At 47.1% G+C, this 27,221-nt stretch overlaps 1 protein-coding gene across 1 annotated transcript in view; it reads left to right on the forward strand.

Annotated features, from left to right (window-relative positions):
- The window catches only part of LOC138566624 (toll-like receptor 7), a 73,994-nt gene extending 55,636 nt beyond the window's left edge, over positions 1-18,358 (forward strand). The window contains exon 2 of the mRNA XM_069644163.1: positions 13,572-18,358. Coding sequence (XP_069500264.1) covers positions 13,572-16,676 — 3,105 coding nt within the window. The 3' untranslated portion in view covers positions 16,677-18,358. The remainder of the gene's footprint in view (positions 1-13,571) is intronic.
- Positions 18,359-27,221: the final 8,863 nt, after the last annotated feature.

The raw sequence follows: 27,221 nt of genomic DNA on the forward strand, positions 1-27,221 counted from the left end.
GCGATGGCTGACTACAAAAGCAGAAAGATCCCTGTTCTTTACTAGGCAGTCTTATTGGGAATTTGGTGAAAAAGCTGGGTTGCTACTAGCCAGTAGACTTCAAGGGTTGAAGAAAACAGGAGTATCCCTTCCATTGTCACAGAGCATGGTATGGTCTTGACTAAAAAGGCTAACAACGTGGATCCTTTCAGGGACTTCCATGAAGTCTTATATAAACTGGAGGATTCGGGCACTGAAGCTGACAAAACTAAATGTTTAGAGGGGCTGGTGTTGTCTACTATGCGAGATTCAGATGTTGCATTGATAGATGCCTCGCTTACCAATGATGATTTGTTAAATGCAATTACTAATATACCCTGAATGACAGGTTCCTGATAGAATTATATAGCACATTCAGCGACTTGTTAAGTCCAATCTTGTTAGAAGTCTATTTAGAGATTATAAAAAGAGGGGAATTGCCAGAAACTATGCAATTGGCCCTGATTACATTAATTCCAAAACCGGGCAAAGATCTCATTATAGACAAATTTCTTTACTTAATGTGGATGTTAAATAATTAGCGAACATCTTTGCCACCAGATTAAGTCTCATCATGCCTTGAATAATTCATAAAATCACACATGGTTTTATTAAAGGTCGATATAGCCATGATACTATGAGGGAAGTGATAGATGTTATACATCTGAATAAAGACTCATCAGAACCATTAATGGCAGTGAGTATTGATGCTGAGAAGTAATTCAACTGTGTTAATTGGACATCTTTGCAATTTATATTGGAGAAATTCTGTCTGCTGTGGCCCCCGTTTTCTTGTGGTTCTTCCATGCTTCATATAGTAGGACAAGAGCACAAGTCCTGGTAAATGGATCAAAATCTGTAGTTTTTCAAATTCAGCGTGGACCCCATCAGGGATGCCCATTATCTGCTCTTCTTTTCAACATTATTATTGAACCCTTGGCAATGGCTATTAGTCTCAAACACAATGTTAAATGCGGCAATTATGTTTCACAAGTCTTATATGCTGATATGCTTCTTTTCCTCTCTAATTAAAAAAACTCCTTCAGCAACGTAATGGACATTTATCTTAGCTTTGGAAGAATATCGAACTTCAAAGTGAATAGAACAAAGACAGCAATCTTCCCGACCACTCAAATGTGCTTTAGTTGTGTTCATAGTCGTGAGTTTCACGTGCCAAGGATGGATTTACACATTTAGGGGTATATGTATCAAGAGATACTACACTCTTGCTGGAATGCAATGTCCATATTAAACTCAGAGAGATGGCTTCTGAATGTAAGAGGTGGTTCAAAATTAATCTCACAATATGGGGTAGCATTGGTATCATCAAGATTATTTTGTTGGCCAAAATATTGTATCTCTTTAACATGTTACCATGACCCCTTTCAAAGAGATTGATTAAGGAAATTCAAAAAGTGTTCAGTGGTTTCTTATGGGGGAGTGGATCTCATCCAAAAATGGTGATGTCTGTCCTTCTACGATCTGTGGATCGGGTGGATTTGGCTTCTCTGACATTAAAAAATATCATGCTGCTTTCTCTCTACGTAGCCTTCATCACTGGCTTAATGTTATTCCAGAGAATACGCCCATATGGATGAATATAGAACGAGACTCAATTTCTCCTATACCAATAGATTGCTTTCTAACGACAAACAGTAGTCTCGGATGGAAAAAATGTCATCTACTGTGTACTATGTTACCATAGAATAGAAATATGCAAATTAGTTACTGGAACCAAATACGTGTTGTTTGGAGAGTTGTACATATGCAAGAACCCAGCAACCATGTCCAATAATACAATGTTTCAATAGCGCTCTTGGCAAACCGCTGGCATTTGGAAGCTTAAAAATATCCTTAATGGAAATTCAGTTGTGGACTATGACTTTCTGCGATTTAAGTACAAGTTACATGCTGCAGAAGTATCAAGATTTATTCACTATCACGGAAGAGTTCTCTCTCTGAGTCAGTAATTTACAGACATATTTCTGCTGTTTCTGAGTCACCTATGGATAGGTATGAGCAGAGAATTTGGGAGTCTGAGATAGGTGAAGTGATCTCCAATTGTGACTGGTTTGAGAATATGTAAAATTATGAAAAAATGTAAATTGGACCTGGACTTGCATGACACTCAGCAGAGAATTATCCACTGCTTATACTGGTCACTGTGGAAAATGAAAAATTGTAAACTTTTACCGTCGGACACTTGCTGGTTCTGCAAGGAGGTCGTCTCAAATACACATATGCTTTGGAGTAGTGATAAGATCTACCAACACTGGGATGAAGTTCTTTGTCGCATGGAGTTGACAATACAATTAACATTGCTTTGTGCCCAAATGTTTTGTATACCGGGCCTCTTTCTGAGGGACATGAAATTCCCCGCTGGAATGAAAATCTTGGTGTTTAAAGCTCAATTACTAGCGAGAAAGCAAATTCTGAAAAAAAGAAAAGTAGTGAGAAGTCTCAGCATGAAGATTGGGTCCAATGTATGTTGACACTGTCAGCTAGAGAGAAAGTGTTCCTATATAAAAAGAAAATTGCTTTACGAATATCAGCTAGTTTCGTACAGGGACGTCATTTAGGGGTCACCAGAGGTCGCAGGAGCGACCTCTGCCGATTGGCTAGCGACCTCTGCCAATCTCATGCACCCTCTGAGGGGCGTGGCCAAAACACGGTGCCACGTGTGGGTACAAAGGCGGCCCCCGTGGTGTTGACACCGGAATTTTTTAGAACGAAGTGCACGAGAGGCAGAGGCAGTTGTATCCTTTCGCTTCACCTTCCCGTCTGTCTGTGTGGGTGTGCTCCAGTCCCCTCCCCTGCAGCATCCCCTGCCTCTGCAGCTGTCCAGGAAGACGCAGGGGAGAAAGGTCGAACCGCAACCCCGAATCAGCTGCGTGACTGGGAAAACGTTTCAGACAAGGAAGGGTTGGAGACAAGATAAGACCAGAGAGAAAATCACTAACACTGGCACAGGGAGCTCAACGCAACGGACAGACACAGAAGGGGGGTTGCGTTCGGCAGCAGGTGGAGTTCAAAGTCAGGACACCTGCTCCCTCGCAAGTTTCTACTCTATGGAGTCAGAGTTCTGATCCGCCTGTGCTATCTCTGCGCTGCATCCGCCCGGTACATCATGGCGGGGCGCCTGCTTGCTGATCTATCCTGCCCTGGACTTTCCTCAGGCCTTTTGCGCCCATGGACCTTCACCCTGACTCGGCCCTGCCTGGCTGCAGGGCACTGGCTCTGCTTTAGCCGGTGTGTAGTTGGGCGAGCCCCTCTTGGGTTTCTTTCATCACGTTCTGCATGCCTTTCCCCCCTCTTCACTGATGATGGCTGAAGCATGGCTAGAAGACGAGGAGGAGCTGAGGGAGCTTCGAGACGTCAGTAACCGGAGAAACAGGAGGACCAGCGCCAATCCAGTAACAGGTAGGGACGAAAGGGCTGTAAACTAATACCCATTAATAGTCTTGTTAAAATATGTAATATAGCGGCACAAAGGGAAAGCTCTGCAATTACTGCATTATTTAATGAAGACTTTAAAAGGGGCATTATTTTTGGTTTACCAGACACTAAAATCTGCCCCTGTCCCCCCAGAATGTGATTTTACTGTGTAGTGCTGTTGAAATAACAGTGTGGATCCACATAGAGGGGATTTGGTTCATACACTTCCCATGGCAACATGGGCCTTGACACACTGCTACACATGATGATCCATTCTTGTATGAAATGTCACAATACAGTGATATCGTAACCATATTTGTCTTAGTGTACTGAGGGATAATGCTTTATGATGCCACATCCTGTGATGTCATGTGGGGGCAGGCTCAAATGACAGCACTTCCTGTGATGTCACTCTTGGGGGCATGGCATTGTGATGTCACTTCGGCTACCCCTGGTGTTTTGGTGAAAGGACGTCCCTGGTTTTGGACGCCTTTAATGCCCTACATGCCTAATTACTACATAAACTGGTTACTTTACTGTTAATTTGTGGTTCAGATTGTATGGTCTTGACTTAAGTCTGTCGTCCCTTCTTTACTTTCCTATTGTTTCTCCTGGTTTGTCTGGTGTTTGTCTTGTCTCCCCTGTAGTTCGATTGGTCTTAAGAATTGTTATTTTTTTTTTAAATATAACAAAATGTAAATGAGAGGGAAAGGAGCGTAATTTACATTATGGTTAGGAGTTTTTAAATGTATATACCGTATAGCTTCATGAATTGCCTCGGTTATACACATTTGCTTTTGACCTGTCTTTTGGCACTGCTGCATTGGTATAATATTATGTTAATGTATCATATGTCATCACTTGACATTAAAAGAATTCAGTGTGATTTTGTTCATAATGCGGAATACCTCCTCATTAAACTCAAAACTTCCCCCAACTCTTCCATTGCCTTCCACCTCATATATCGCCCACCAGGCCCACTAGATGACTTCCAAGAATCCATCATCCACTCTCTCTCCCACAACTTGAAAACTACATCCAAAGTAGTATTACTCGGCGACCTCAATCTCGGCCTAGGCGATCCCCATGATTCCAATGCCTCCACACTTCAGAAAGGACTAGCCACCCTTGGATTTCTTCAAAGCATCACCAAGCCCACTCACATCAAAGGTCGTACACTGGACTGGGTTGCACATCACAACTGTCCTATCCCATTCTCCACCACCACCCCCTTACCTTGGTCAGACCATTTCTATATCAACTTTCACATTTCCACGTCTTCAGCTCCCTCCAAACCCTCTATCCTCCTCCCTGCCACTCTTTCCAGGAGCTCCAAGAAGCTGACTAAAGACACTCTACTACCGCACCTTCTAGCTCCAGCTCTGCAACCTCCCTTTCTAAATGATCCTTTTCTCCTCGCCAACACCTTCAACCAGGTGATTACCACTGCGGTAGACATCATTGCCCCCCTTACAGCCAAAAAAGCCAAGAAAACCAAGCATTTGAATGCCTGGTTCTCCCAAGCACTCATGAATCTCCAAACCAAAAAAAGGGTATCACTTTCCACATGGAAAAGAAACCCTACTGAACTGAACAAAACCGCATTCAAGACGATTGTGAGGGAATATAAAACAGCCATCATTCATGCCAAAGCTGATTCCTACAATACTAGGATCAACAATGCAAAATCAGGGACCAAAGAAATCTTCGCGATTTTTAGGGAACTGGAATCACCCTCATCTCCACCCACCACAATTGTTAAAGATCAATCATGGTGCAACCAAATCCAATCTGCCATGTTTGACAAACTGGACACTTTGCACACCAAAATTCTTGCCCATCAAGATGCTCTCGCCTCCCTCATAGCCTCCCACACAGCACCCCCCACTTGCAATGATGACAGCCGGACACGGTTCCGTTTCTATTACAAATCCTGGACAAAGCAGCCTACCTGCAAGTTCAAAAATACATTGAGGACAATCACCTTCTTGGACTTCGCCAATCTGGCTTTCGTCCTCGCCATGGCGCAGGAACGGCACTACTAGATTTGAAAAACCAAATGGATGACCTTAGAGATGTAGGCAAACCTGCTCTCCTCCTGCTACTAGACCTCTCCGCTGCCTTCGACCTCGTTGAGCACAAAACCCTATGTCACCATCTCACCTCCACGGCAAACTTCTCTCCTAAGGCCTGCGACTGGATCAACTCTTTCCTTCAGGAGAGAGTAATGAAGGTCTTTTCCGAATCGGCCAATGCCACTCCGATCCCTATCAAGTGTGGGTCCCACAGGGCTCATGCATAGCCCCTACACTGTATAACCTTTTCACCAGACCCTTGTTCAAAATCTTAGACTCTCTGGGCATCTCATATATTAATTATGCAGATGGTACCCAGGTGCTCATACCTCTCACAGGAGACTATCTAGCTGACTCTAACACCCTCAACCTCATCTACTCTACCTTACAATCCTGGATGGCAGATAATTGGCTTTGCTTAAACAGTGACAAAACAGAACTCCTGCTGATAGGTTCCCCCTTCACTCTAAATACACTTGCCAAAGAATACCATACATTCACAATTGATAACATCCCTATCACAGTATCACAAACGATCAAAACACTTTGCGTGTACCTTGAACCAAGCCTCACCATGGACAGGCAGGTCAACGCCATCGCATCCTCTGCAGTTTACCAAGCCAAACTGATTAACGCTGTCAGACCATTCCTAACCCAAAAGAACTGTATCACCATAGCTAGAGCCCTCATCGGCTCTAGACTGGATTACTGCAATGCCCTCTTCATTGGCACATCTCAAAAGAACCTGGGCAAACTTCAGATACCACAGAACAACGCCTAAAGGGCAGCCACTGGCCTTTCACGCAGGGAACACATCTCCACGATCAGAAGACAGGCACACTGGCTACCTATTAAGGAAAGGGTCGTCTTCAAAACACTAGCCCTAACCCACAAATGTATTCACGGCCTCGCCCCCAGATACCTTACGCAAAGGATCTCCAGACAAACAGCCTCCAGACCTGCAAGAACTGCATATGCTAACCGCATCACAGTACCCCACTCACACAGAGTGCGTGCTGGAGGATCTAGCTTCCCAACTATGGCTGCCACTCTTTGGAACAAACTCCCAGACCAGATTAGATCTATCGAGTCCCATGCCGCCTTCCGCAAGGCCCTAAAGACTAGGCTCTTTGTCTAAAGAGCCTATTCCTCCTCCTGTATAATGTTTCTACTACTGCTATAATTTGAACTCGACACACCCTGTATTGTAGAACATTGTACACTGTAACTCAACTGTATAAATAACTTTATGTTGTCAAGCCTCACATATTGAGCCGCTTATTGTAACCCACAAGCAAGCCTCCTTATGTATACCTATAGCGCCTCGTTGCCTAGAGGGCTGCAGTGCGCTTTACAAATCCAAAAATAAATAAAAAATAAATATGTAGCTGTTTGAAAATCAGTAAATAAATATAAAAAATAAGAATATGGGAAAATGTTCCCAAAAGTAGATCGTTGGTATACTGCAAAATCACAAACAAGTTCAGCGACGTTATCGATTCATGGATTTAAAGGAAAGCCTCTTTATGTAGTCACGGGACTCTGAGGTTAGATGGAGAATACTTTTTACCTACATTTGGGGGTATATTATTTCTTATAATACTTGTGTGACGGATCCATCAGCTACCCACAAATATGCTTTCATAATTACTTTTATTCTTGGTCTCTCTTTTCAGACTATATTCGGTACCATTTTCCGTGCTTCATCTTTCATTCCATCACTTTCTACTACTTGTTTCCCAAACTGTTTTACTCCATCTGTGGTTTTCTTGATTCAACTTTTCCATTTAGTGTCTCCTCTCATTTCTTCTATAGTATGACATTTTCTGCATTCTGTCTCGATTTTGATCTCATTATGTCTATTTTTATCCCTATTCCAATCAATGGTTTTTTGAATTATCTCTCTTTCCCCAACTCACATCCCCTGTGTTTTCTCTTTTTTTAGCATCCTATTTTAGATTCGGCTGTTAAGCGCCACCTAAAAGCCGAAGTTAATGCATAGGAGTTCAGCTAGGAGGTAGATGGGATGTAAAGAGGGAACACAGCATATGGGTGTTTGGTTATTTACCTACCCATTGACTGATCATGGCATGCTACTTTGTATGGTCATTCGTGCCCTCTTCCTGCCTCTCCCAGCCCAAACACACCACTCTGGGATCTCTTTGAGCTAGCTTTATCAAGCACTAAGATCAAACTTTATGCTGTGAGGACCTGCCAGTGTTATTTCAAAGTAGTCTTCAGCGAGTGAATGGCTCCATGGTAGCTATAAAGATTCTACTGGGGCAATAAAAAATCTCTTAACAAAGTGTGCCTTCAGCTACTGGATGTATAAGCTATATGCACATGCAGATGTTACTATTTTATGGGCAGGTAGTACCATGATGGCAAATGCCTACACAAAAGCCAAAATTGTTGTTTTGTTTTAGGCATCATTTGATAGATTAGGTAAATTAAAGTATGTTGTGATATTTGGGTACATAAAATATAAATCGAATTTTGATACAGTGCTTCATGCCAGATTCCTCCAGCCTCTAAGAGCAGTAACAATCTTCTACCTCAATGGGACTAAATAGGCCTATTTATTTGCATTTTTAAAGTGATCAGACAGCCCGGGGTCATCAAGGTGCTGTTACAGGAATATGTCTTAGTTGCGTATTTATAATGCGCTTAATACCCAGAGGTTTCTAAGCGCGGACCCGGGGATCGAACCTATGTTGCTTCGTGTTGTCTTGTTTCCAAGGCGAGCGCGTTGCCGCTGATCTATCCTCCGTATGATCTAATCCTGACGGATTTACCGGCGGGATACCGCCAATCCTAAAAGAGACCCAGTGCTCAAAACAAAACACACCAAGAAAGCACACAAACACAGACTGCAGTTACTCCTGGTTCTACACACATCAACAGCTGAGCAGAACACCTGTGTCATCCCTCTTTGCACCCTAGCCAACCAACTCCCAATTTTCCTTATACAGCAATAGGAGTCCCTGGATACCATGCAAATGGCAGCAGTGTGCAGTATAAATCAACATAACTTAACCTAACCAGCCGGGATATTTAAACATGGTTGTATTTCTGTGGGTGTTTCAGGAGCATAGTTAGTACTGATTTGAAAATGAAGCCCCCGACAAGTGTATGGTTAGATGGGCTGAATGAGGGCAAGAGTGTATGGAAGAGACGGAATTAAAATAGGAGCGATAATCTAAGGTGGATGTACATGTCATTTTATCAGGGCTTTTAGAGGTGTTGGCCCCCCTCCCCCTTCGGCTGACTCCCACCCTGACACAGCCCTCTCCACTCTCCACTCTGCTATATCTGATACCCTTGATATCCTTGCCCCTGTCATGAGAATCCGCCTGAAGCCCAAAGCCAAATATAACTCCTGGTATGACTCGGATCTCGTCACCCTTAAGCGCAAGTGCAGGGTGGCAGAGAGGAAATGGCGTGCTTCATGTTCATCCTCCCCTCCTCTATTCCCTGCTCTCCCTCTGGCCCTTCTGCAGCCACCCCACCTCCCTCCTTCTCTGCCTTTCCCCTTTTTTCTGCTGATGAGGTTTCGAGACAAGTCTGATCTTGTCAAAGCAGGTCCACCCCTGTTCCTCCCAAACTATCAAGGACCACATCGACTCCCTGGCGCCTGCCCTGGCTGACTTCTGCAATCACTCCTTTGCCTCTGGAGTCTTCCCATCCCCCCTCAAGCACTCCCTTGTGCACCCCCTTCTTGAGAAACCCTCTTCCGACCCCTCCTGCCCAGCTAACTATCGCCCAATCTCTATCACTCCCTTCCTGGGCAAGCTCCTTGAGAAACTGGCCATCTCCCAGCTTAATCTCCATGCTGAATCTGTTGGTAGTCTTCATGACCATCAGTCTGGCTTCAGAGCTGCCAGAAGCACGGAAACTGCTCTCCTGAACATCCGTGAGGACCTGCTCTCAAACCTTGACTCTAACATCCCTTGTGTTCTCATTTTGCTCATCCTCTCTTCTGCCTTTGACACTGTCAACCACCCAATCCTGCTCAACCGTCTCCGTGATAACCTGGGTATCACTGGTCAAGCTCTGGCGTGGCTGACCTCCTTCCTCTCCAATCGACCCTCCCAGGTCCAACTGGGTTCCTTCCTCTCTGACATCTTTTTCTCTACCTGTGGTGTCCCCCAGGGATCTAACCTCTCCCCCTGGCTGTTCAACCAGTACCTGGCACTTCTTGCTCACTGCATCGCCGCTCTCTCTCCCAACTTTCAGTGCTATGTGGATGATACCCAGCTCATTTTCAGGCGACCCTCGGCCTCCTCTTCCCCTTCCCTCATCTCTGACTGTCTTTCTGCTATCCAGGAATGGTGTGCCGCCAACGACCTCTGCCTTAATGCCAGTAAGACTGAGATTCTACTTATCGGCACACCCACTCCCTCCTTCCCTGCAGCTCTCTGGCCGGCCTCCCTTGGCCCTCTTCCTGCTCCTACGTGCAAGGCCAAAAACCTCGGGGTCATCTTCGACTCCACACTCTCTTTCTCTCCTCACGTATCTGACGTCTCTAAGAAGTCACACTACCAGCTACACCTCCTCAGAGGTATCCTTCCTTTCCTCTCCTTCCCCCAGAAGCTCACTGTCTCCAGAGCCCTGGTTCTCTCGAAGCTGGACTACTGTAACAGCCTCTATCTATCCGCCCTTTGCAACTCATCCAGAACAGGACTGCGAGACTTGTCCTTGGCCTCAAGCCCAGGGACCGTATCTCTCCAGGACTGAAATCGCTACACTGGCTCCAAGTGGCTGCGAGGATTAAGTTCAAAACCCTCTGCATTGTCCACAAGGCCTTCTGGGGCCTTGAGCCAAAATACCTTCAACTCTCTCTTCCTAAATATCTTCCTTCTCGAGCTCTTCGCTCATCCACCTCCAACTACCTCAGGGTCAGCCACTTCTCCAAGCAACGAGCTGGGGGTAGATCTCTCTCCGCAGCAGGGGCCTCCCTCTGGAACAGCCTTCCTGCCTCCCTGAAACTTGAGGAGAACCATCTCCGGTTCCGGAAGCACCTCAAAACCTTCCTCTTTGCTCTGCCTTCTCTCCCTCTCTCCCCTGCTAAACTCACTGAACCTGCACTGAATCTGCAACTGGGCCACTCACCGATCTCGGTCCTTGGCCCAGCCACTCTTCCCTGCACTGCCTACCTGCACTACGGGACTGTCTCTGTATCCTACAGCCCCTTCTCCCAGCACTTACCTTGCACTTGCCACCAGCTGGCCCTATTATTTATCTTGTATTCTACTAACCATGTACTGCACTTTCTTCGCACTTGCCACCAGCTGGCCCTATTATTTATCTTGTATTCTACTAACCATGTACTGCACTTTCCCCTCTCCCCTTCCCCTTGCACTTTTCCCAGTCCCCCAACCCTTGCACTTGCACGATCTGAATGACACCTGGCCTAGTAGGATCGTTGTCTGCCTCCCCTTGTTCCCCCCTGCCTCGTCGCGTCTTGAAACACTTGTGTATAGGCGCGTTACAAATGCCATATCATATCATATCATATCATACTACATATGTTTTTATTTAATATGGACTTACCCAAGTTTTACAAAAATTGGATGGCTTTATGCTGAATGGTGCAGGTCCTATCAAATGGGTATCTGGTCATTGCATTGAATGAAATAGCATCGAATGCCATACCAGAGAAAAAAAGCATCGAATACTTTTTTATTTTTAAGGTAAAGGGTTTAGTTTAATTAAAATGGGTTTTAAAGGTTAAGAACTGCACCCCCATTAAAAAAACACGAAAACAATGCATTTGATGCTTTTTTTCCGATGCTTTTTTTTTCTCTGGTATGGCATTCGATGCTATTGCATTTTACGCAATGACTAGACTAGAAACTATGAAATGTACTACTACTAAGCAAAACAGAACCAACCTGGAGGCACTCCAATGCAATAAAGATTTTTCTTATATGCGTATTAAATTTAACATTGTATATTCCTCTTGGTTGTTTTTTTTATCAGAAAGGTACACAGTGCTCAAGTAATTCTCAGATAGAATATTGCACAAAAGTAAATAAAGGGATTATGTGATAATATGAGCAAACTGCAAAAAGAAAATAACTGTGAACCTAGGAAATTTCAAATGCCTTACAAAGTCCATTCATTCATGTCATGGAGAGCACTTCAGAGGTAAGAAGTCTTCTGCATAATCGCAAAAAATGTATCCTGTTAAGATGGAAGACAAAAGAGGCACCGACATTAAAGCTGTGTCTAGCCAAAGTGGCTTATGTGAATGACAAAGAAGAGGGTTCTGTGCAAACAGTGTTAACCACATCAAGGCCTATATACATGTATGGGCTCTAGAAAACACGTCTGAAATGTACTGTCATAATTACAGGAAAGTACACATCTGCTAAAATGTTAGTACTGCATTTGCTGTAACAAAATAACTAGATAAGAAACGACTACAAAGCTGTTGATTACAGGTGAAATGAACAGAATATGTATTGTAAATGTCGGTATTATCTAAGCATGTACGTTGAAATGACGCACCCCTTGTGTACAACTGCCATCTGTTAAATAAAGTAAAAAAAAAAAAAGATAAGATAAGAAGTCTTCAATGTGTCTGGAACACATTCGTAATCAACCAGGGGTATAGTGCCCCAGCCCTGCAACAGGTAAACAGACATTCAACCGCCCCATCTGCTCTAATTACTTATTTTAAACCCGTGTCTGCTCAATCTGAGTAAGTTTATGCTGACGACCTGGTACTATCGGCTCACAAAACCCACCGTTTTTGAATGTTTTAAACACGTTTGAGGAAGACTGCTCACCATCCTCCTGCAACAAGCTGACTTCCTCCAATATAACAATTTGCCAACTAGAACATTTCCCATGCCTGCTTAGCCACGCTTGCACTTGTTATGGTCATTACCTCCAGTCAGTGGCAAGAAAGCAAAGTAAGGAATTCATGCACATTACAAAGCCTGTTTCGAATCCAGCTTTGAGCCCATACTGCAAAAAAATATGATGATTCAAAAAGGAAATAAGAACACTTGTTATTACAGCGCTTAGAAGCTGGAAGAGTCCGTCAAGAAGCACAATATAGGAACACAATACTACCATTCTTATTGTAAACGAGTCATTCCTCCAAATTGCTGTTGATGAAATTACTACATTATGACGTGACCTATTTAGTTACTTTATGCGCACACTTTAAATAAGGGCCCACGCTCCCTAGCCAGTCTTATGATGCAGCTCCTTTGATCCGAATATCTATGAAAACCTTCCTCTGAACAGGTAAAAAGACAGGTGCGTAGCTATTGAATATTGAAAATGTGTCCCACTCAGCTGCTTGCTCGTAGATCCCAAAACACTTGGCTCCTCACAGACTCCAGGAAGCCTTTCAAGACTCTACTCTTCGAAGAACATACCATCTGCCAGGCGCTGACGTCATTATACTATCTAGTCATAAAATGGTAAAAGTTGCAAAATGATGGATTGACATATGACAACAGTGACTAGAAAAAGTCTATCGAATGCCTATACACAAGCCCAAACTGTTAGCTTTGCCAATGCTTGTCAATTTATTTGATTGTATCCCTATTCTGTCCATCTGTTTTAGCTCGGTTCTCCACATTTGAGCATTTCCCCATCTTTTATACCCTTTCTCCATCTGCCTTCCTTTTTCACCACTATTGCTCATCACTCCCCGAGCCCCAAACAGTCTTCTGTGGAAACAAAGAGCACTTGGCAACCATAGCAACGAATCACTGGGAGAGGACGAGAGCTGGCTGAGTGATGGAGCTGCAAGCAGAGCTCTGCAATGTCACCTGTCAGCAGAGACAGATGCTTACAATGGACTAGTAATGTGTTCTTCCCATTTCAAACAAATTGAAGCACAACTCAAGGGTGGTAATACAACAAAAGATACGCATTTTGTACATTTGTTGCACTGTCCTGTAAATTAAAATGTTTACTATATATTTAAGCTCATTGAGGTTAAGAACAATCTTATTCGAAACTTATTGTATCCTATTTTTGTACAAAATTGAATAATTGTTTTTTGCTGTTTATGTTTAGATTTTCCCAGGAAAGTTGTCCTATCTGAATCTTGCTCTTCTTGTGGTGAACGCTGCACAGATGGTCTGGACCAGCTTCCCTCTCTACTATCCGTGTGATAACAACTCCACTTGGGTGGACTGCCGACATAGGAATTTACTAGTGGTTCCTCCTATCAAATCTCACAAAGTGACTGATATTGACCTTTATAAGAACATGTTATCTCTGATAACCAACAACTCGTTCTCAGGAGTGCCAAATCTCCAATCCCTCAATTTAAGTTGGAACTGCGCACCTGGCATCTTGCGGCCAGACCGAGAACCATGCAAGTTAAGGATTGACCGAAATGCTTTTGTGGCACTTCACCACCTGCAGAGATTGCACCTGGCAGCAAATAGCTTGACAGAGGTCCCAGGCCTCCCTTCCAATTTGCAAGAGCTGAATCTGGATATGAACAATATAGTCATGCTAGACTATACAAATATTACAGGGATTTTTAACCTGAAGGCATTGTATCTTGGCATGAACTGCTTTTATGAGAACCCATGTCATTCTTCCCTTACAGTCTCGAGGGATGCGTTCACTGATGCAAACTCCTTGGAATTACTTTCAATAAGATTCAACAACCTTACACGAGTACCACTAGGCCTCCCATCAACTCTAGTCACTCTGGACCTCTCAGAAAATCAAATACCTGAGATTAAGCCCTCAGATTTTGACAAACTTAAAAACCTGCAGCACTTAGACTTGAGATGGAACTGCCAGCGATGTGATCATGCTGCTCAGCCGTGCTTCCCATGCTTAAATAATTCTGCCCTTCAGATTCACCCAGATGCATTCCGCAACCTTACCAAACTTAAAGAGTTGAATCTCAGAGGTAACTCCCTACAAAATCTGCCTGACAGCTTATTTGAGCCCTTAACCAGTTTAATAAATTTGGAACTTTCTGACAACTTATTGGCTTTTGCCATTGCGAACGGAACCTTTTTCTCTAAACTTTCCAGAGTGCAGAGCCTCAGCCTGAACTATAACTACAAGCCTCTGAACACCTTTTCAAAGCTGACTCTTTCCCCTGCCATGAGGGATATGCACAATCTGAAGTATATTTCAATAGATGGATACTTCTTTAAGAATCTAGATGAAAATGGCATTCAACCTCTTTTGAGTCTCCGACAGCTGCGATATATCTTTTTCAGGACCAACTTCATTGAATATGTGAACCTGGCTATCTTTTCCAGATTTCAGTATCTGAGACACATTGATCTGTCTGAAAACATACTAAGTCTTTCCAAATCCTGTGAGGCCCTCCAGGATAGCACAGATGCCATGCCCATAAGGCTTTCTCAGGACATGACTTTGCCTGGATTATACACGTACATTGGTGATACCAGAAAAGATACGCAGAGTCACAAGCCCAGTTTGTTTTATTTTGACTTCCCTGCTTGCAAAGACTACAATAAAACTCTGGACCTGTCATTCAATAACATCAAGAAAATTGAACCAGAGGACTTCAAAGGCCTGGAAGACATTGAATGCCTCAACCTGAGTTATAATTACATTAACCAGCGCCTGAACGGGAGTCAGTTTCCATTTCTGAAATCATTAAAGCTCTTAGATGTAGCCTACAACCGATTTGACTTGTACTACAACAAGAGCTTTAATGAGCTTCCCAATTTGGAGGTGCTATACCTTAATTCCAACCAGTTCCAGTTTATGATTCAGGGTTTGGGTCACAGTTTTAGTTTCCTTGAAAATATGACCTCCTTGAAGTTCCTGAGTTTATCATATAACACAATAGGCATACGAATCTCCAAAGAGCTGAAGTGTCCTTCTCTACGGGTATTGGTTTTCAGAAATAACCGTTTGGACTTGATGTGGCAGGGAGGGAAAAAGACCTACCTTCAAATCTTTTCTCATCTTGCTCAGTTGGAGATTTTGGACATTTCACATAACAATTTGGAAAGCATCCCAGCAAGTGTGCTTGACACTCTGCCTGAATGTTTGAAAAATCTATATGTAACACATAACAAGTTAAGGATTTTCCATTGGGAAAATATGAGTTCCCTCCGCAGTTTGGAAATCCTGGACCTTAGCCATAACATTCTAACATATCTACCTTACAAAACAGTGTCTTTAGGAAGTAACCTGACAACTCTCAACCTCGAGTTCAATCATATCAAATCCCTAAACAAAATCTTCTTCGCCAATTTCAGCACCCTGAAATTTCTTTGCCTGTCAAATAACAAGATTAAGTTGATAAATGAAAACAGCTTTTCAGATGTTCTTCTTCTGAACCTGCAGTTTCTAGATGTGAGTGGAAACCCATTGGCTTGCACCTGTGAGGCACACTGGTTTATACAGTTTTTAAAGACTACGAGAATATATATAGAGCATGTTTCAAACAGAATGATATGTGATACGCCAGACTCCAAACGGGGACAGTATCTGTTCTCCATCGACCCTCGCTCATGTCAGGATATATATGGTAACGTGGCATTTACACTGACAGCTTCTTTTGTTATTGCTTTAACAGTTCTGCCAATTTTAACTAAGCTTTATGGATGGGACATCTGGTATGGCACACATATCTTTAAAGCTGTACTCAGAAAAGGATACTCTTCTTGTGCCAGCATTGAATGTTATGATGCATTCATAGCATTTGACACACAACAGTATGCCGTGACTGACTGGGTCTACAATGAGCTTGTTATCTGCCTGGAGGAAAAAGGAAGCAGAAGGTTCAGACTCTGCCTAGAAGAAAGGGATTGGCTAGCCGGCAAGTCCAGGATTGAGAACTTATGTGATGCTGTTTACAAGAGCAAGAAGACCATCTTTATTCTGGCAGCAGATGGATTTTCATCGGGCCTTCTAAGGCATGTCTTCTTTATGACTCAGCAGAGGCTCCTGGATGAGAAGGTGGATGTATCAATCATCGTGCTTTTAGATAAAGGGATGAACATGTCCAAATACCTGCTTGCCCGGAAGAGAGTGTGTAAAAGGTCAATAATTCACTGGCCTTGTAACCCAAAAGCTCAGCCTTACTTCTGGCACTCCTTGCGTGTCCTTCTGGCACATGATAACAAGACATTTTATGATTCAAAAATACAAAAAGGCATTGACAACTAGAGCAGATCCACATCTTGCTTATGGAAGTATAAAGTATGCATATTTATTATATTGGATAAAGTGTTTCCCCCCAGACTTGACCCTTGGTGAATGAATAGAAGCAATGAATTATTTGAAGATCAACCAACACAACACTGCTTCTTCAAATATTAGGACTGCCCTCTAGAGCATTGCCTCAGCTAAGCTTTAATTGTCCCTTCCATTCAGTGTTTTATTATCTAGCTGCCCAAAATCCGTCCCCAAAAATAACTAATCAGTCTTACATTTGAGATTTCCTCAGGGGTGGCAGGACAAATTCCTGTTTTTAGCAGTACATGAAAAGAAAAGAAATTCAATTATTTTTTGTGGAAACCAATGCAATGGTGTTTTAATATCCATAGTTAGCAGTACATGAATCATTAATTTCTCCACTAGTTTTGAAGCTACAAAGATGTTGGAGGCCGAGTGCTTCTGAGAAGAAGTAACCAATTCAATATTGAGATGTCATTGGTACATAAACACAGCACCGGGCAATAGTTGTGGCACAAAATGCACTAGGTTCCTTGTAATAGAGAGCATTTTGAGCCTGGGTTCTTGCCCTTTGACCTCATTCTGGACACAGTAAAATCTAGCAATATGTCTTCAATGTACTCTGTGCAAAAGCCAATCAATTTGTCAGTCCTGTGTGCCATTTTCAGGTTAAAGAGGTTCACTGTTCAAAAGAGTGCCCTACTACAAGCAGTTTGTGCAATGATCTGGAGGGAATGGAAGCTTTATGTTCAGCCTATGAGACAGGTGCAGACAACAAAATGTACATTTATGTGCACATATTAATTTATTTAGCATCGGTATAAAAATGTTACAGTATGTGGTATAGTATGTGGCTGGCAGTATATCATATTTTGACAATGGTTGATTAGCAAATCAGAGGGTTTAAAACAGAAATATTTGTGATGTAGAACATATTTCAATCAGGTCCCAGGGTGCAGCTGGAATGAGAAGTGAGCTCAGGGTGTCCTCAGATGGTTCCAATGGAATCATGGGATTCTTTGAGCCCATGAGAACTGTGTGTTTGATGAAAATACGTTTGGTATGTGTCAGATATTGGTCTTTCTGCCCCTAGAACTACACGCCATTGCTAGTGGTTGTAAGAAAATGAATATTCTTTGTGGTGATGTATCCTGGTCAGATTGTAAATGTTGCAGATTTTTTAGGATCACACTACAGATTATGTTTTGAGCCCTTGTTATGTTATGTAATTGGTTATTTATAACACTCACAGACCCGGGGTTCAAACCTGTGTTGCTCCGTGTCGTCTTGCTTCCAAGGCGAGCACGTTGCCCCTGAGCTATCCTCCTGAGCTATTCCCAACCTGACAAACCCCGCACCCAACCCCACACCTATCTCAATGAGGCCTTTCCTCCCTCGATCTTCTCCTAGATGCTTGTTCATTGAAATGCTTTGCTGCCGATAATTCCATCCCATAGATTAATGTCATTATTATATAATTTTGCCGGATGGACTAGATAAACAAAACATTTCTCTTTCTTGAAATCATTCATATGCAGTTGGAATCCTCATCTCTTTTTTGTGTATCCATAGATATGCCAGGGCCTCATATAAACGGACATTGATGAAAACATAAGGATTTCTTGCCACATAAGATCCTTAAAAATGGGTCTTTGATAAAACATTCTTCTGCACGTTTCCTTGACTTGGTATTTTGTTTACAAGGCACTAGTGAATCTTACATTTTTTATTTGCGTGTCATTCTTCAAGCATCCTTTCTTACCAGCGGCCTCCCTGTTCCATTATATGTTGACTTTTGATTTCTTCATCTACTACATACAATCATGCTTCCGCTTCTGGCCAAAATTTCACGTCTGTTTGTTTAGCCATAAATTCATGCTCAGGTTTTTGATGTTTTGTCTCATCGTTGGTGTCCAAAATGTTCTTACATTTCCTTAAATAAACTGTATTTTGGGGGGACGTGGCTTGCCAATGTGCGATGTGCACATACTTTCGCGGAGCTCCTGTGTTGCATCCGAAATCCTGATGAAATCCGGCTCTTAATCCGCACAAACTTGCTCGAGACCGGCGTGACTACTACCGGAGAAGTGGATGCCACGAAAGATACTGCGACGTGGGTGACACAAGATCAGCTTGCCCCACACAACGGAGTGGGAAGAGGAACGTGAGTGGCCTGGACTGGAGGCTTGTCCCTGCACACAGTGCAAAGTCAGATACCATCCCCCAACGAAAGGTGGTGGGGTGCCGAACCGAGAGGGGGCCACTGTGGGCCTCGCAACGACGAGCAGCGGGGAGAGAGACTCGATGAGGCGGACACCTGAAGGCTGAGGATTGGAATTGCTAAAGTTGCGTGCTGTATACACAGAGCCCGACAACCCCGAGGACGGGTGATACATGTGGCGCTGCCCGATGACGGGACGCACATGCGGCGGCGTGACGTTGTACGCAGCCGCGTGCAGTATAAATAAACGGGGCGTTCCCGGCCGCGGTAGTGCGACCGGGAAGCCCGAGCCATAAAGACGTGTGTGTGTGAGTCCTTCGTGTGCCTGGGGGTTTACGGGAATCGCCGGGGGTCTTTACACACCCCCAACGGTGGCGACAAGTGGGGATGTGATGCCTGGGCCCGGCGGTGACGAGTCTGCAATTTTTCTCTCTGAAACGGAGTATTGCTGAAACTTCGTTTCGTGCCGTAGGCCGTGCATCACCCACGCGGCTGGCGCCCGTTTTGAAGACAAGGCCGTGGAACTCCACAGAGCTCCGGTTTGGGCAGTGAGGGGCATCCAGGCCTAATTTTTGGACACACTGCTAGCAGGCAGTTATACCTGCATGCCTATGCCCGATTTTTGATTTGTTTCAAATTTTGGGTTTCCTACGTCGAGTGCAAGCAAGAAGGAAGGCTGCAATGGCTGGGCCTGCATAGCCCACAATTCTTGCTTGTCTCAATTTGTGGGCCAGCTGAGGGCTGAGGCCTTCTTCATCCTCTTCATCATCTGACTGGTGGCCCTAGCTTTCTTCATCTTCTTCATCATCACGGAGGTGTTGCAGTTGTGTTTTTTTTGCATCATCTGACTGGTGGCTCTGCTGTTTTGGTCCTTTTCATCATCACGTGGTGTGTTTGCAGCTGTTTTCTCCGCTGGTGAACTCTCCTGTACCTGGATGAGGTTGGAGTCTGAGTTGCGGCCCCCGTCTCACATGCTGGGGGCGCCTGTGCGCTCAGACTCATGAGAGACACTGAGGATTTGGACGGCGGCCAAGCAGCAGCGGTACAGCAACCTCTGGTTCAGCAGCCGCCACATGCTCAACCAGGCCCTCTGCCACCAGCGCAGCCGATGGCTGCACCTGTTGTCCAGCCGGGACCTCCTGCCATGGCCCATGTACGTGCTCATGAGGCCTTGCAGCCCATCCCGGAGTTTGATGTCTCGGGCCCGCCTTCTAGCTTGTGGCCCAGATGGAAGAGGTGGGTGGAACGCCTGGACATGTACTTTCGAGCTGCTCAGGTGGCAGACGACGACAGCATGCTGGCAACCATGCTCTACTCGGCAGGGCCCTCAGTCTTGGAAATCTTTGAATCACTCCCACCAGGGGATGGGTCATACGGTCAGGCAAAAGCTGTGCTTCAAGCTCACTTTCTGCCTCTTGCCAATGCGGACTATGAACGTTTTGTAATGTTGCCCGCCAAGCAGAAAGAGGATGAGACTTTGGACACTTTCTATGGATGCCTGCGGTGCCTGTTGCTGGCCTGTGCATGGAGAGATGCGGATGACATGATTAGGACCATGCTCATCCAGGCGTGCTCCTCTGGCAAGCTCAGACGCCAGGTATTAAGGGAGCCCGGGCTCACGCTCCAACGTATACTCGAACTGGGGCAGTGCCATGAGGTGTCTGAAGCAAGGGCGGCCAGAATGGAGGCTGGGTCGCGCCCCATCAAGACAGAGGAGGTGTGTGCCATGTGGCGTGGCAGCAGAGGCACCAGAAGGCCTGGCGGTGGACCCAGTGACAGAGCTGGAAGGGCAGGGGAGCCCTGCCAAAAGTGTGGGTACGATCTGTCCCACACGACGGAGTGCCCCGCGGCAGGAAGAACATGTGGAAGGTGTGGGCTGCCGGACCATTTCTCGAGGGTATGCAGGGTGGCCATGCCGGTGCTGGTGCCACGAGGCCCGCCCCGATCCGGGCTTCTTCCTCAGGGTAGACCGCTGAATGTTGCCCAGGTGGACCAGGGTGAAGAGGAGGCCCAGGCCGAGGAAGCAGACGAAGAGGAGGAAGAGAACGTTTTCTTCGTCTCCAGTGTGGCAGTCCTGAAGGGAAAGAACAGGCGACAGCCGAGGTGCGTTGTGGAGGTTAACCGGTCTCCAGTACCAGTCTTGGTGGACACAGGGTCGTCAGTCAACGTGATGGCCCGGGGACACTACGATGCCATGGTCCTGCCCCCCAAGCTGGTTGCACCAAAGGCGCGCATATTTGCCTTCGGTGGTCTGGACCCCATCCCACTGGACGGTGCTTTTGGGGCAAAAGTGGAACACGACGGCTCGCAGATCACGGCACGCTTCTACGTGACGGCGGTGAGCACCAACACCCTGCTAAACTGTGCAGCGGCAGAGGCCCTCGGCATCTTAAGTTTTGCGTACTCTGTCTACCTGGAGGACATTAATGACCTGCTGGAGCAGTATGCCTCATTGTTCAGTGGGATTGGACAGATGGCTGGTGATCCAGTAAGACTACATATTGATGAATCTGTGCAGCCCATCGCCCTGAAAATTCGCAGGGTACCCTTTCACCTTCGTGAACTGGTGGACAAAGAGTTGGACAACTTGGTCGATTTATATGTAATTGAGAAGGTGGAGGGTCCGACTCCCTGGGTGTCCCCGATTGTGGTGGCACGGAAGCCCAAACAGCCAGATGCCGTCAGAATTTGTGTCGACGTGAGGCTGCCGAATAAAGCGATTAAGAGAGAGAGGCACCTCAACCCGACAATCGATGACATCATTGCAGAGGTGCAGGGCGCTCGTGTCTTTTCAAAGCTGGACCTCCGTGCAGGCTATAACCAGGTGGTTCTTCACCCCGAGTCGAGGTATATCACCACCTTTACCACACACCGAGGACTGTATCGCTACAAAAGACTACGTTTTGGTGTGTCCTCGGCGGCTGAAGTTTTCCAAAACATCATCCGGGGCGCCGTGGCAGATCTGGAGGGCGTCTTGAACATCAGTGATGACAACCTGGAATTTGCAACGACTGAGGTGGACCACCTGCGGCGGCTGGCGAAAACGTTTGAAAGGCTGCAGTCACTGGGCCTCACCCTCCACAAAGACAAATGCAAATTTCTGCGACCATCGATAGAATTCTTTGGCTTCGTGTTCAAAGAGGGTGGGGTGTCGCCTGATCCAAAGAAGGTCCAAGACATTAAAAAGGCGCAGCCTCCGGAATCCGTGTCTGATTTGCGGAGCTTCCTGGGTATGGTTACATACTGTGGACGATTCATCCAGAACCTCGCCTCCAGGTCGCAACCGCTTAGAGCCCTGACGAGGAAAGAATCCACCTGGAACTGGGGCCCGCTTGAGCAGGCGGCCATTGACGACATCAGAAGTGCGCTAACGGCAGAGGACACCATGGGCCTCATTACACGGTAGGCGGTGAGCCATGGCGCTATTAGCGCCATGGCTCATGCCGGTAAAATACCGACACCGCTTTGGCGGAAAGGGGATTTACCGCCCCATTCCAAGGTTGGAGGGGCGGTAAATCCCCCTTCCACCATTGCCCTTCCCCATTCCCATTTCTGCCCCATAGGGCTCTATGGGAATGGGGAAGGCGCTAATTACGGCACCGCAATTTTGCGGTGCCGTAATTAGCTCCGAGGTCCCTTAGCGGGTTGGATTTTAACGCCTGCAAAAAGCAGGCGTTAAATCCCCCAACCCACAAAGGGACCTCGTAGTAAGGCGGTAAGGATTTACCGGTATTTTACCGGTACCAGTAAATCCCTACCGCCATCCGTGTAATGAGGCCCCATGTCATTCTTTGACCCTGCGTTACCATCGGAGATCATTGTAGATGCTAGCCCATTCGGGGCAGTACTGACGCAGATTGATCGTGATGGGGGTATCCGCCCGGTGGCCTACGCCAGCAAGGCACTGTCGGATACCGAGCAGCGCTACTCGCAAATCGAGCGTGAGGCGCTGGTGGTGCTCTGGGGCTGCAGACACGTCCGGCTCTATGTTCTTGGACGCCCGGTGATGGTGGTGACGGACCACAAGCCGCTGATTCCCATCCTGGCGGGATCATCATCCAAGCCGCCGGCGAGGATTGAGCGGTGGATGCTCGCTCTCCTGGAATACGGAGTCACGCTGGTGTATTGGCCCGACGCGAACAATGCGGCGGACTATCTTTTGCGACACCCGGGTACGCCTGGGGCAGGAGTCCAGGGAGACCAGGACACATGTGCAGAAGAGGCAGATGAGCATGTCCGTGTGGTGGTGGAGGCGGCCACGCCAAATGCTATGCCCCTCGAGTAGCTGGAGGCAGCCGCAGCAGAGGACGAGTGTTTCGGAATCCTGAGGCACTCCATGCAGCAGGGATCCGGGAAGTCAGTGCTGGAGGCTCTGGCGGGTCGCACACAGGAGGCCAGAACCAGTCTGGAACAGGTGTGGAAGGTCCGGGAGGAGCTCTCCTTTTCAGCCTCCGGCCTTCTGCTCCGAGGGGACCGCATTGTCGTGCCTCAGGCCAAGGTGAAGGAGGTGATTACTCTTGCCCATCGTGGTCACCAGGGTGCCGCCAAGACCAAGGCATGCCTCAGGCTGAAAGTATGGTTCCCGGAACTGGAACGGAAAGTGGACGACTTTGTAGCGGCCTGCGTCTGGTGTCAGGCGGCATCTGTTACGCTCACCTGGACCCCACAGGGGTGTCGATCGGACCCGGACAGCTGCGGTCTCCGTCAACGTGATGCATAGTGCAGAGATGACTGTCTGGACTGGCCCGCCTAGTCTTGTCTGCTGGACCCGAAGAAGTATTTTCCTGCAAGTGGAGACAGGGATTAGCCACCTGTGGGTTTTAGTGATGGCCTCCCAACTGTTCTCGCTCTCCCCCACTAATCACCTCCGATATCCCCTTAGTAACCTCACCTTATGTTTGTAAAAGATGAGCTCTCCATCCTGCTTGTCTTGCAGGGGCGCGTAGATACCAGTTACTTCACTAGTTTGAAGGTGTTGGGAGAGTTCCGGTAAGTATTGACTCTGAAGTCCCTGGCGGGATTGGTAAGTATCAAGTTCAAAGAGTTCAATGTGCCCGATGTTCACTCTTGTCCCCTTCCTTCCTTAAGTTGCAACTGAGTTCGTGAGAAGAAGGTCTCGTAGCTGCTGCTGGCGTTCAGGTAAGAGTCTGTGTTACCCAACGCTGTCCGTTAACGTGTTGTTTTTCTCCCTCTTTATAGATGTGGTATATGAAGATATGGAGAATACCGCCGGTGGTAAATCAGGTAAGTCTATGGTGGTAAGAGGTTGTATTTGTTGATTCCCTTGGCTCACCTTGTTATTCTTGTGTCCCCTAGGTGCCGGAGTACGGCGAAGAAATGATGGAGACAGTGCCGGATCGAAAGATGCTGTGAGAACTGGTGAGTATGGCGCCGTGCTGGAGCTGGCGAAGCAACGCGTGCAGGACTGATGTACTTTCCAGGTCCGGAGATGAAATGGATCCAGAATCAGGTGAGGAATTTGAAATAAGTTTGTTTTCTAACCTTGTCCTTTTCTTCCTCTTTATTCTAGGAGCTCCGGATTCGAGGCGGGCGTGGCAGAAGACTGGATGCTGGCTGCAGGCACGCGGGCGTGGCCGAAGACTGGATGCTGGCTTCAGGCACGGTGAGCGTCACGCTGCTGGTTGCAGAATAACACGAAGCATGTGCTGCTGTTCGGGCGTGGTTTAAATAGCCTCCAAAGTAGTACCAGGTAAGAAGTTCCCCAAGACCACACCAGAGTAAAAAATTGTCCCTGTAGTAAAATAGTCCCATCCAGGCCTCATGTTGGCTTGGATTTATTTGCAGCATAGTCTGCATGAGGTAAGTAATGTCTATGAGCCTGGCGCCTATGGCGCCAGGACTGATTTTTATTATGAGCCTCGTGCCTACGGTGCCAGGACTGAACCCAGACAGCCCCTAGCTGGGGCTGCTGGGGTTTTTGTAAATGTCTGGACGCCTGCTCCCGGGGATGATGGGCTTGATCCGGATGCCCGGGGGTAGGCATCATGACAGCGTCTCCTCTGCAGCGTGAGCCAGTCATCAAAGCCATGCCTCGAGGGACGCGACCATGGGAAGTCGTTCATGCAGACTTTGGCTCCACCACGAAGGGCACCTACTTCCTGGTGCTGGTCGACGAATACTCTCGATACCCGGAGTTGGAGTTTGTGGAGTCGGTGGCGTTTGAACATGTCGTAGTGGCCGTGGAAAAGGTGTTTGCGGCCCACGGTTTCCCCCATACACTGTGCTCGGACAACGGGCCACCGTTCCAAAGCGAGCGGTTCTCGGAGCTGATGGAGAGCTGCGGGGTAATCCACCGGAAGATCACGCCCCTCTGGCCGAGGGCCAATGGAGAAGCCGAGCGGCTAATGAGAACCCTAAATAAGACCTTCAGAATCGCCCAAGGCCAGGGACAGTCCCTCCAAAGGGCTCTCTATCAGTTCCTGAGGGTATACCGCACCACTCCCCATGCCTCCACCGGGGTGGCACCGGCTGAGGCGTTATTCAAGCGGTGCCCTCGTGGACTGTTACCAGAGGTGGGTGAGAAGGAGCCGGGGGTGATCGACAACCAGCAGGTCGAGGCAGACCGGCAAGCGAGGATCGAGCAGGAAAACATCCGGCGAGGGCTTCGACTGCAGCGCCTGGAGCCGGGCAATGAGGTCCTCATCCGAAACAGACACCCCCATGGAAAGCTGTCCCTTCCATATGAGCCGGAGCCGCTAGACGTCATTGCAGTCAAGGGTTCTATGGTAACTGCTTCCGACGGAAGGTCCGCAGTAACACGCAATGTGAGCTTCTTCAAGAAGCTAGGCGACCCGAGGACTGACCCGCCCCCCTACCCGGACTTACTGGTGGCCCCGGAGGACGGAGGAAATGCACCCTGCCTGCCTGGATCCCCGGCCCGGGAAACGGCCACGGACAGATCACCTGTGCCGGATGTGAGCGGGAGGTACCCCCAGAGGACTGGGCGAGGGAAACCCGCTCACCTCAACAACTACGTATTGGGATACTTGGTTGGTCGGCCCGAGGTTGAGGACAATTAAGTAAGGGGACCCGGGCGGATGTGAATAAAGGGGTGTTCTTGAAGTTGGGTATTAAAGTTGTATTGTGTTGGTTTGCAGTGTGTAGTTCTTAAATGTTTGTTGTTTGTCCTCCCGAAAAAGGAGGAGTGTGGCGCTGCCCGATGACGGGACGTGCAAGCGGCGGCATGACGTTGCACGCAGCCGCGTGCAGTATAAATAAACGGGGCGTTCCCGGCCGCGGTAGTGCGACCGGGAAGCCCGAGCCATAAGGATGTGTGTGTGTGAGTCCTTCATGTGCCTGGGGGCTTACGGGAATCGCCGGGGGTCTGGACACACCCCTAACAGTACAGGCACAAACAGCGGTGGGAATGGCCATACACGGCTCAGAATTGTGTGATCCGCCTGCAGCTGCACGTGGGCGGAAAAAAGAAGGAGGGAGCAGAGCCAGAACCGAAGGAGCGGTCGGAACAGGGACAGAGGGGAAGGTGAGAGACAGGGACACGACCACTCATCCTGGGGCCCTGAATAACCCCTATCCCTACTGAACTGGTCCACAGCCATATCCATGTGTGCAAAGAGTGACTGATTAAGTGGCTGAGCAAGGCAGTGGCTGGCTGGAGGGAAACAGGATACGACGCGGGAGATAATCGAACGTCCCTGGGACATAATAGTGCATGCCCAGCATTGGAGTGCTAAAAGACATAAGGGAAAATGAACAGACCAGCAGTGAAGTGAGAGGCAGGGAAAAAGTGCAGTGTAAGCGCTCCTGAGACCTCGCGCCCAGCCACGGGCTACAACTGGTGCTCCCGCCACCCCCTGTGGAACATTAAGCAGAAGAGAGGGGGAACATAAAGCGGAAAGCAGGGGGTGCCAGTGAGGGAACCCAAATAAGGCAAGGTGCTGGGGATAACCTCCCCATATCGGGAGTACATGAACCAACATTGGTGCGATGGGAAGGACGGCCTGCCGTAACTTAAACCAGGGAGAGTGTCATACTGTGACCACCCTTAGGATGCCAGGCATGTGACTCAGTGATTGCATCGGAAAGGTGACACTGAGAGGAAACAGGGAAACACGTGATCAAGGAACGATCATTATGCTTGTGCAGTACCCAACAGCATACCTTGCACCATAACCTTGATAAAGCTTGGGGTCAAGATGGTTAAGGGGCAGCAAAAGATGGAGAAATATGCAGAAGCAAAAGACAGACTGCACAAACAAGCAGGTCCGGACCAGGCTGAGGAGGAAGGACCGTCTGGAGGGAGCGGAGGGGGAGTGACCCTGGATACATTAATG

This window comes from Ambystoma mexicanum, chromosome 2p (genome assembly GCF_040938575.1).
Source record: "Ambystoma mexicanum isolate Mex_15411 chromosome 2p, UKY_AmexF1_1, whole genome shotgun sequence".
Classification (NCBI taxonomy): domain Eukaryota; kingdom Metazoa; phylum Chordata; class Amphibia; order Caudata; family Ambystomatidae; genus Ambystoma; species Ambystoma mexicanum.